General features: G+C 31.0%; 1 protein-coding gene across 1 annotated transcript in view; it reads right to left on the bottom strand.

The window, feature by feature from the left end:
- Positions 1 to 11,563, bottom strand: part of LOC100179558 (claspin) — a 13,257-nt gene extending 1,694 nt beyond the window's left edge. The window contains exons 1-22 of the mRNA XM_002123395.2: positions 11,461 to 11,563; positions 10,531 to 10,632; positions 10,119 to 10,201; positions 9,709 to 9,820; positions 9,269 to 9,360; positions 8,539 to 8,779; positions 8,020 to 8,149; positions 7,594 to 7,697; positions 7,120 to 7,220; positions 6,737 to 6,920; positions 6,232 to 6,370; positions 5,743 to 5,872; positions 5,247 to 5,384; positions 4,498 to 4,594; positions 4,177 to 4,257; positions 3,726 to 3,796; positions 2,995 to 3,121; positions 2,314 to 2,378; positions 1,984 to 2,110; positions 1,129 to 1,294; positions 751 to 833; positions 203 to 246 (exon numbers count right to left, since the gene is read on the bottom strand). Coding sequence (XP_002123431.2) covers positions 203 to 246; positions 751 to 833; positions 1,129 to 1,294; positions 1,984 to 2,110; positions 2,314 to 2,378; positions 2,995 to 3,121; positions 3,726 to 3,796; positions 4,177 to 4,257; positions 4,498 to 4,594; positions 5,247 to 5,384; positions 5,743 to 5,872; positions 6,232 to 6,370; positions 6,737 to 6,920; positions 7,120 to 7,220; positions 7,594 to 7,697; positions 8,020 to 8,149; positions 8,539 to 8,779; positions 9,269 to 9,360; positions 9,709 to 9,820; positions 10,119 to 10,201; positions 10,531 to 10,621 — 2,406 coding nt within the window. The 5' untranslated portion in view covers positions 10,622 to 10,632; positions 11,461 to 11,563. The remainder of the gene's footprint in view (positions 1 to 202; positions 247 to 750; positions 834 to 1,128; positions 1,295 to 1,983; positions 2,111 to 2,313; positions 2,379 to 2,994; positions 3,122 to 3,725; positions 3,797 to 4,176; positions 4,258 to 4,497; positions 4,595 to 5,246; positions 5,385 to 5,742; positions 5,873 to 6,231; positions 6,371 to 6,736; positions 6,921 to 7,119; positions 7,221 to 7,593; positions 7,698 to 8,019; positions 8,150 to 8,538; positions 8,780 to 9,268; positions 9,361 to 9,708; positions 9,821 to 10,118; positions 10,202 to 10,530; positions 10,633 to 11,460) is intronic.

The following is an 11,563-nucleotide window of genomic DNA, read 5'->3' as shown; positions in this document are numbered from 1 at the left end:
AAAACAATAAAAAAATCCAAAAAAAATCACCCACAAAGTAACATACTTGGTAACTCGTAAGCTGGCACAAGTGTTATAACGACAGTTGTTTTCCGGCCACGCGAGGACAAAGTAAGTTACATTCATTCATTCATTCATTCATTCATTCATTCATTCATACATATATACGGTATCGCTACTGAATATTTATTGATTAACTTACATTACTCAGTGAAACACTGTTGGATCTCAGTAGCAATGGTGAATCTGAGAAATTTAACAAAGTTTTTGACAAATGTTTAAGTTAGGATACTACACTGAATGTTTCTGTGAAATGCAGGGGTTCCCAAACCGTGGCCCTCAGAGCACTTTAAAATTACCGATTACTTAAGTTCACAAATAGACATATCACTTTAAAAAAATCTTCTAAAAATGTTTTAATGGTTTCTGTAATAATTTACATTGCCTTTGTTACGTCACAAGAATAGTTATGACTGTCACAGCATCAGCCAACTTTCCTAGCTTGTTACTCTGGTATAGGGGTTTATAGCGTGGCATGATTCAAAAAAAAAAAACTGCAAAACTTTGTCTTTTACCCCGCAAGTATGTAGATTAAGCTATTCTAAAATCATTTGAAAATGCCTTAGACAATGTCTTTCAACGATGTAACACGCAACTCATAAAATACCGCTTGGTGGCGCTATAGCATAGAAGGGAAAATGATCGACGTCTAACGTAATAATACCATAACGATGTTTGATAAATATATACCTTGAGATTGTTCATTTACTTCTGACAAGACTCTTGATTTGTGAATGGCACTTCTGCCCATGGTGAGGAGCTGACTGTCTTCACTGGGTTCAAAAAAGCTTATTAAATAGGCAAAGAAAAATACAAGATTAGGCAAAAACTACTGAAAAAGAGAAATAATTCTACTAAGCAAGAAATTTTAGAGTTGCAATTTTTTTAACATTTATTTTTTAATAAAAGAGTTTTAGAATATTTGTCCTTCAATTAAAAACAATTTCTTAATCAACAAAAATGTATTTTTCAAATAAATATATACACATAATTTTTAAATGTATATATCTGTATATAATTTTTATTCAAATTTTTTGGGCGAATAATAAAATATGAAAACTTATGAACCTTATCTGATCATTTTCTGGTTTGCTCTCAAGAAACTCCTCTCTCTCCAACCTCATCTTCCTCCATCGACTCTCCTCGTTTGCTGCCTCCAGTGTTGTGATGACATCATCATCGTCATGACAACCATCATCATCGGAATGAAAGAGATCTTGAGTGAGGTTCTCATCTGGAAAGAAAATGTTGATATTTTTAGAAAGATTTTTTTGCAAGAGTGTTTTTTGGATTTTTTTTATGGCGCAGAATAGGAAATGGTATACCTTCTGTTATGGACACGCTTTTGTGCACATGCACAAAAGAAAGGTGCATGGTTCAGTCACGTGATTTGCAGAGTGTGCCGCAATCAGCGTGGTTTAATATTATTTGCGTCGCAATTAAGTGCCCTATATATACGTGTGTGCTCGCCCTAGTTTTCAGTCTACTTTTTTGCGTTTTAATACAAACCCAAGAAACACAACACCTTTTTTAAATAAAACATATATAGCTGCATTATGAACCAGACAAATACATTATGTTATAAATCCCAATATAATTACTAGTCCTTTAACAGGTAATAAATAAAACCTGAAATGACTTTTCTAACGGCACTCATTGCTAAACAACTGTTGTTCAAACATATTGGTTCCGCCTAACTTTTTGTTGTTAACATCCACGTTTTAGTCACCAATTTTGTTCAAGCCGTCAAGCGAGTTGAAAAGTCTGTCATAGTAACTCACATATAAAAATGATAACATGTTCGGTTTAACAGCCTCGTTTAAACCACCGATACCAGTTTCGACCAGTTTAAACCAGATTTTGAGAACAAAAACTCACATATTTGTAAAAAAATAACTCGCAAATATATAAATGATAACTCACCGATATTTTTCCAACGAAACTTCCGATTCCGTTTTGCGTCCACGACTTCATCAATGAGAGCTTCCTGGAGCAAATCTATGTGATGTTGGTCTTCGTCCAACATCCTCTTTAGATGGACTTTATTCACCTAAGAAAAAAAAACAAATTTCCAACTATAAAAAAAAAATTAAGAAAAATTGAAAACGGTAAAAAATTTTTTATTTTTAAGAATAAAATTTTATTTTGCCCCATGAATTCAATACTAAACAACTTTATATCTACTAAAACATAAAATAGCATATGTTGGTGCATTACAAACGGTGGTATGGTCACTACTTAAACACCACATACTTGTTTCTTGATGAGATTTTCTTCCGGAAGAACTTCATCATTTTCTTCTTCTTCATAATAATCACCTGCTCAAAAAAAACACAAAAATTTTAGTGTTAAATTATCATTGTTTTAGTTCCTATTGTATCTAATGTGTTTGTGTGGTGCCCCTCCCCAATCGCGTGCATTGTGTTCTGCCTCAGTGATTTTGCCTTCTTCCTTTTTCTGTCTGACCTTGTTGGTCATTCATTCTAAACATATGCTTGTGTTGTGATGTGCTCTTAATAAACTTAACTTCTGACTTAACATTTTGTACAATCAGAATAATCGAATATAAAAAAGTAACAAATTTATCACAAAACAGATCCCATTAAATGACTGTGTTCAACTCTTTAAAATATTTCTTTACCAAACACGCAAAAGTTTTTCAACTTCCATGCCCATTATATGCCTTATTTGCTTATTTTACATTTAAAAAGTCAAAAAGCACTACCCCAATAAGTAAATATGGGCTACCCATTTAACTACTTACTCTCCATATACCCCGTTATTTTGTTTAGTTATGTTTATAAATAAACTACATTTATTCTGTTTTTTTTAGCAAACTTTAGTTTTGGAAAAAACTTTATTAAATTTAGTTGAATATTATTACTCAATTCCAAACCATTTGCTCCCAAACCTCCGGAGTAAAAGTGATCTTACCTCCCAGTTCATCATCATCGTCACTCCCAACATCATCTCCCGATAACTCTGCTTCGTCCTCGAGGAAATTCTTGGTCATTTTCTCCTCCACATCTTTCTTCCTTCGGATGATGGTGATCCCTTCATCCTGGGAGGAAGAAGCGCAACCATTTTTAGTTTTGGGGAAGACAAATAAGATGGAAAAAATCAAAAGAATTGAATATAACTTAATTAAATTGATTGTAATAGGAATTTTTCCACAAGAGGATATTTTAGGAAACCAGAATTTAGATCGTTAAGTATACACACATCATATAAAAACTGTTGGGAAAATATTTCTGTGTGGCGAGGCAACAATAGTTGTTATAACACAGCTGTTCTGATTCATACACCTCGTTCCGCTTTTAAGTTACCCCGTATCCACATATACCGTTGTTTTTTTTTGGTATCGCTGAAAATTTGGATAGCACAGTAGTAGCCAATGGGGTGAAGTAATAAACATGAAGTGCCTTGCACAAAGACACACGTGTTACAAATGGTAGCAGCATGGAGCGTGGTTTGTGTCTGTTATAATGGCTAACTAGTGGTACAATTTGGCAGTTTCTCCAAAAATACTTTTAACACATATTTATAACTAAATAACTTTGAACAGTTAATCCCTAACAAGTGAAAAATTGTCACAAAGAAAATTTTCAAAAATAGTTTTAAAGCAAATTTACAATTCCATAAGAAAATTAAACTTTAAAACTTACATCATCGCTCGAATCTCCATTTTTGTCTTCGTTGTCGGAAAAATTAACTGGTTCTGATTCTTTTAATTCCCCTGCAACAAATTAATAGAGTATTTGAGCAAGACTACACATATTTTGATCTTTTTTCTTTTTTTTTCTTGATTTTTTTGATACTTTTATCCAAAAGTTCAAAATTATTCAGTTATAAAACAACAGCTTAATTAAATATTGTTGTTTTTGTTGCTATTTTAGGACCATACAGATTTTAAATTCAACCTTTTACAAAAAGTTTATACAGCAAGCATTAAAACAGACATTTTTAAATTTTCATAAAATTATATTTTTAATTTATAATATTGATTATTTTTTCTTTAATTTATCATAATTTTTTTCTAAAATAGTTTTTCTGAAATACAAAAAAATATTTATTTTTGGCAGACTTAAACAAACTGGTTTAAACTGGTTTACAAACCGGCTTCAACTTGAAATCCAAAGCTTTCATTGACTTGATCTACTTCATTTTCGATATCAGATAGTAGGGGGTTGGCGGAATCTGTGTAAAAGCAATATTAAACTAATCATATGAAGTCTAGAGTGTTGGAATAATGGGAAACTACTGCTCATACAGAAAAGTACCACAGTAAGCTCATTTAGAAAAAAATGCTTTTCAGTTTGTAAGCCATTTTGACATTTTTTGTTTAGCTTTTAGGTAAGGCATAAACTCACAAAGTATTATTTTAATTTAAAAAAAAATCATTTTAGTTTAAAAAATTAGTATAAAAATGGGAACTACCTTGAAACTTTCCAGAACAAAGCTCCAATAATTGCGACATGTTGTAGTCGTTAGCGTTGTCATCTTCAGCACCAAGGGGCAGTAAAGAGTCGATGGGCTATAATAATAAAAAACAATAATTTGAAAAAAATTAATAAAAAAATGTTTTAAAATATTTAAAGACAATTAATCTAGGCTATACCTCTTCTTTTTTGCTACTATTTTATATTTAAGTATTTAACTAAATGAATGGTTGTGTATAGAGATAAAGGCCATATAAAATTAACATAGCAAATTGCCCTACTAAGACAGTAACACTAAACAGTGTGGTTTTTCATAATAGGAGCAAAATGTCAACACAAATTCTGAAACAGGAGTCACATTTTATGTTTACGCCCCAGTTTTGGGCAAAAAACAGGTTTTACTCTGCTTTTTTTAAAGTGTCTATACAAACAAGCAGGGCGAACGTATGTCGTATACAATATTCAACATCAGCACAACTATGTTTACCCCGATAAGTGTAATTTTATTTTAGAAATGTAAATTTTATGTACAAAATTCAACAATAGTTAAACCCAAGCGCATTATTATAATCAGTGGCGCAGTCAGAAAAAAATAAGCAGGGGGGGGGTTTAATCAAAAAATGTTCAAAAAAAATTATTTGAATTTTTTTTTTTAAATATTCTTTTAATTTCTTTTGGTCTAAAAGAGGGGGTCGCGACCCCCTAAACCCCCCTGGCTGCGCCACTAACGCCACTAAAGTTAACCACCTTAATTTCTTTTGGTTCTTTTATAAATCCGTCCGAATCCAGAAACTGGGATTCGTAATGAGGTCGAAATTGTGATGCGTTTGTTGATGCGTTGGAAGAACGATCCGCACAGAAATAAGAATCTTCATCCATGTGGAGCTGAGAGGAAGACAAGGATCAATCATGTTTTTTTAATATAAAAATACCATTAAAAAAAAAATTAAAATAAAATATAAAACATTGGGAATTTGTAGTTTATTGGGTACAGTTTAGTTTGCAAAATACTTGTTACTTAAAAAAAAGTGATTTTTCTTTTTTTTTAGTTTTTTTGCTATATGAGATCATTAAAACAAACTTGCTAGAATAATTGTTACCAAATTAAAGCTTTAGAGTTGCAAAGATTAAAAAAACAAAACACCCATATGCAGAAAACAGATTTTTTTAACAAATTTTACTTTGTATGGGAAAAACAATAAAGTTTAAAATTTTGTTAAGAATCCACATAATGAAGTTTCACCTTGGATGGTTTGGAAGAATCTGAAATATCGGAAAGTGCTGGTTGATTTGGTGGAATCATTGAACCGTAAAGATTATCGTACGAGTGGTCGGGTGACTCAGCATCGTCATCATGACTCATGCTCGATTTTCTGAAAATAAAACATTTTACAGAAAATCACAAAATAACCAAAAAACCTGAAATGTGAAAACTTTTTTCCATGGACAAAAATAAAGAAATTTCGAAATTTGGTGATGGAATTTAGCTTTTTTATTTAAATTTGTTGTTTTGGGGTGTTTTTGATAATAAAATTAAATTCAATAAAATTAAATCTTCCGAAATTAAATTGAAAAGAAATCTTACATTTAACAGTAAAATTACTACTGAGGGTTAGTAACTGTTTAAAAACCACTTTACCGGGATATACGTTACAATTAAAAATGTTTAGAAAACTACACAAAAGCATGAAATAGCTAAAAAGGAAAAAAAACTCAAAAATCAATTATTTACTTGATGGAATCTTCAAACAGCAGCATGGAGCCTTCAGTTGAAAGGTGGGGGAAAAGAATTCCACTTTTGGAGGTGGCTTGGGAGGTTTTGGAGGTCAAACTATCGTTTGATAAAGTGAATTCTGGGTTGAGAGCTGAACCTGGAAAAAATAGCAGATTTTAGCAGAAAGGAAATTTTTTGGGGAAAAATTTGTTTGGAAAATTAAAATGAAATATTAGGATTTTTTGGGCGAAAAATAAAGGGAAACACTGGAATTTCTTTATACGAGAATAAGAAGAAATGCTAAGGTTTATTAAACGCAAATCTAAAGGCAACACTGATACTTAATTTCAGAGAAAAAATAGGGAAACACTGGATTTCATTTTAGGATAAAATAAATGGAACCACTAAAAATATCACAGATTAATGGGAAGACTCATATGATATCATATAATGGCACATAAATATTAATTACCAAAATAATAACACACTTACAATACCATAAATAACAACAACAACAACTCACCAACTGGTTGTGTGTTTTCCAAACTATCTTCATCATCTTCAATAATCGGATTTTTTGAAGAATTTTCGGTTTTCTCGATTGTGTCTTCTGCTTCAGACTGCTCAGAGTCTATCTCTCCTTCTGACCAATCAGCTTCTTCTTCTTCTTCAGATTCTAATTCTTCATTGTCCAATCGGTGAAGCTCCTGAAAAAAAATATTTTTTAACTTTTTAAAATATAAATACAAAAAAAAACTTTTTAAATGAAAAAAGCTTTTGATTAAAACCAACTTTTTTAAAATTTAAATAATTTTATAAAAAAATTGTTGTCACTATCAAAATAATTTTGGTCATATTATAACAGGGAATGTTATTGCCAGTTAAATACCAAATATATCATATCACCTCTTTTTTCAGTCTTTCCTGGCATCTTTTTTCCCTCATTTTCTTTGTCAATTTTTCCCTCAAACGACGATATTTCTCACCATGCGAAACACAAGCGAGATCTAAAAAGGGATTTTATTTTACAACCAAACGAGGTTAAATTTGAAACACCTACAAAGTCTGTTTATCTTAAAAATTACTAATTTCTAAAACATGTTCTTTTATACCAAAATCAGCTTGCAGTAAATAGCAGACAAATTAATAAAAACACATGTATATTGGTTTTGGCTGTAAAACTCATCTTTTCATCCCTTTTTCGTCATACTGGTTTATATACAAAACATATTTACAGATTATATAACCATATCTTCACTCAAAAAGCATTGTTAATTGTTAAAAACTTAATTATAAAAAAAAAAATATTTTTCCTTAAGTAATTCTATTTAAAACATCTTTTTTTAGGATATTTATTTTCAACAATGTTTGGACCCCTACCTTTGCTGTCATTTGAATCTTCAATACTTGGATCAGTAAACTCCACAATCTCAGTGACAAGTTCGACACCGGATCCATCTTTTCTTTCTTCTTTCTTGATGATGCTGGGTGAATAAGTTAACAAAGGTTAGTCAAACAGCTTATACATTCTACAGAGAGAGAGACGTATAAAACTTAGCAAAAAAAGCAAAACTTTTAATAATACGAATCAACTTTCAAAAATATCTTGGTAAACAAGTTAAAGCTATAGTATTTTTAGCACAATCATTACATATAGATAACGGAAAATTACCAAAATATTTCCTACCTTTGGCTGATGACTTAAACTTTAATTAAAACTTAAACTTTAAAAAAGTTTGTTGAATTTATTTGAGACCGATAATTTTTTTTATTTTGAAATAAAATTTTGAAAAAATATAAACTTACTCGAAGTGAACTTTCTTTTTGTTTAAATTACGTTTTCCTGCTTTTGAGTGTTTAAGGAACCTTTGCATGAAGTTGGTGACCTCGTTTTGAGGTTTAGTTGAATCTAATTCATCGTCAAGACGAATTATACCTGGAAAAATATTGACAAATTTATAGCTTTGTTTAAAATTATGTTATAATTAAATAAATGGATCCTAAGTTTCAAGTTTACCAGAGTGACCTATCTTTAATTCATTACATACTTTGGTAAGGGTTACTTTCATTTCCTTGTACAAGTACATTTGATATGTAATTATTTTTTTTTATATATGTATAATAGTTATTTTGTAAATAAAGAAGAATTTCTAAACAATGCCCAAAATATTCCACGTAAAAATAATAAGAATTAGAATTAATATCACTTGTTAGAACCTTTAGACAGATAAAAGTAGTAACCAGTGTCTTCAAAATCAAAACAGTATCACTCCAGGTCAGCGCTTTAAAAATCAAATATTACAACTAGAGCTAGTTTAAAATCACCTGCAGCTGGAGATGTAACTTGCGACACAACATTAAGCGTTGGAACCACAATCCCACGCTCGGCCAACAGTTTAGCTGTCTTACTCATCTTTTGTGTGGCAGGACATGACACAAACTTCTGCGTGCCGGAAACTTCTTCGTTTGAATTTTCTTCCTCGTTTTCTGTTTTTTCAGCAACTCCAATACCAGAGTCAGCCGTGTCTGTTTCGAGTTTGACTTCTTCTTCTTTTTGCTCGGTTTTCTGGAAACGCAAATGTTGATATAATGGTTTCAATATGAAAACATCAGTCTAAAATACAACTTTTAAATATTCGCATAGTAACATGGGAGAAGATGGGACACCTTTTTATTCTATTTTCTCATCCTATTCGGTAGTAAATAAAGAAATTTTAAAGAATTATAAAACCCTATCGTCATGACTTCTATAGAATGTTGTTAATTGCTTAAAACACGATTAGGATATTTTGATGGTATGTGCTAAAGGTGTCCCATCTTCCCCCACCCAATTATACATGCATATTAAAATATTCTCTGTGAAGAGGTCTGACAATAAGACCTGCCAGGGTAATTAGTGTTTAGGTCAAAGTTAACTCGTTAATTTAGTAACTAAAATTTCACTGTCACTGTCCAACAATTTATGATGATTGCAATAAAATTTAACTTTTTCAGGACTGCATGCAAATATGAAAATTTTATTCAATTATTTAATTTATTCCAAACTTCCACATACCACTTGTTGATCAAGCAGACTGACCGGTCGTTTCATAAAATCGGAAAGTTTTTTTGACTCCGGAACAAAATACGGCAAATTGACTCTCGATTCTGTAAAACATACCGTGGGTGATTATTGCAGGCATAATTCAGAACTGTGTACCCTATTAATGTATGCTAAACTGCCCATATTATGTTAGGTATTGTAAAAAGACCTAGATTTTAAATTCAATTTGTTTCATGTGACGTGCCCAAAAAATGTTAACCTTTTTTTACGCAAACATGAATAAAATGTTTCAATTTAAGAAGGCTGTTTGTTCAAATACAAATAAAATGGTTGTTAGGAAAATATATAAAAATATTTTCATATCATTTTGAAGTTGTTGTTAAGAAAATATATATAGGAACATTTTTATATCCATTTTAAAGTTAAAATTTGTACATGATATTTTTAAGTACCTCTGATCAGTCTTTGAGTTTCACTCTTTATTTCGAAATTATTATCCGGACGTTTTGGTTTCCTACTCATCGGGATCACGTTTATCTCTTCGTCATCCTCCGAGTCAACGAGCTGAAATATTGAAAAATAAAAATTGTAATATTTATTTCAAGAAATTTTTTGATTTTTGAAAAATAACGTTTTTATGTAGTTTTTAATTTTTAGGCAAGAGTTTAAAGGAAATGTTAAAGAAAAAAATTGTAATTTTAACTAGGTTTCAAATTGTTTGGAAGAAAATGAAACTTAAAAAAAATATGACAAAAAAGCATAAAACCACAGTTTTGAAGACTTCAACCTAAAAATTAAACGAATTCCCACTAAAAATAAATTAAAAATTAGTTTTTTTTATACAGTTTTAGGAACATCTTACATTTGCTCCCCCATCATTCCTTGCAGCAGCATCCGGATTACGAAAGATACGAAGAGGAGGAGAATCTTCATCTGATGAGGAGTCTGGAAAACATAGTTTTGGGTTCAAAATATTTTTAATTTCTTTACTAATTTAGTAAGATAACTTAAAAAAGTAAAATTACACAACTAATACTCTTTATTCAGTGACTTTATATTTTTTATACTTTAAAAAAAAAAAAAAAAAAACACAATGAAATCTGATTTTTTTTAATATTTTATTTTACTTGAAACAATTATACCTTGTCTATATTATTGATGTGAAAAAAAAAAATATATATATATATATGTATACATACAACATACTTTTACTTTTAAATAAAAGTATACTTATTGTATAGACATAAAAAAACAGGAATTTTAAAAACACTAACCGCTACTACATCCACTAGAGGAGTTTTCATCATCTGAATCTTCTTCGTTTTCTTTCAGATCATTCTTAGGAAGAGAGGATTTCTTGAACATCCGGATGTTATCTGAAAATATGTCTTGTTAATTTGTTATATGTGACAGTACTTGCAAAAACAAAAACTGCCTATGGATAAAAGGCTTAAATGCAAAGTCAAAAATTAAAATACAAAAACAAATATATATATATATATATATATATAGATTTTATTATGTTACTTCTGCTACCAGGCAGAGTATAAATAATATATTAGAGGCTCATCTGGTATAAAAATGTAGTGTATTTCCTCGTTTATCTGCCATACGGCGAGACTTCATCGGGAATAAGGGGGAACAGTTTTTATACCAGATTAGCCAACAATATAGTATTTACGAATACCTTCTGGTTGTAAAAAAATTAGTAAAAAGGTGGCTGTACACAGTATTTGGAATTTGTCCATTTTGTATGTTTTGTCCGGATTTCGCTGCCGCATGCGGAACTCGGTAATGGGTTTGCATACGACTTCGCATGCCGGATACTGTGTACACCCACCTAACAGTTCAAACAGGAAAAAGATTGCAGTTTCTACACTACTGTCTACCTTTTAGGAAAGTGGCGAGATCCATGCCCTAGCACCCTGGGTGTTGGGGTAATTGGCCAATCTTTACCTAAATCCTAAGCATGCCTCGCTGTGGGACCTCACCCACATAGAGTAGTTCCACACGAATACTAATATCTTACCATAGGCGCCTAAGTTTTGATTTTCTAGGTTAGGTAAACTCATAGTTGCAAACATCAACTACTTATCATATTTATGAAATACAGAAATCGTTTGTTTACTTAAATTGTAGAACATACGCAACGTGCCAAATTCCAGGTTAGGCATTTCCTGTCTAACCGCTACTGTGTATCTTACCATCATCACTAGAACTTTCACTGGAACTGGATTCTGAATCATACTGTTTGGTTGGTTGTTCTGGTTGATCAATCAACTTGGAACAACATGGCTCATCGTCTTC

The sequence above is a fragment of the Ciona intestinalis genome, chromosome 7 (genome assembly GCF_000224145.3).
Source record: "Ciona intestinalis chromosome 7, KH, whole genome shotgun sequence".
NCBI classification, from domain to species: Eukaryota; Metazoa; Chordata; class Ascidiacea; order Phlebobranchia; family Cionidae; genus Ciona; species Ciona intestinalis.
Note: the sequence above shows the minus strand (reverse complement) of the source record. Positions and strands in the feature narration are given on the sequence as shown.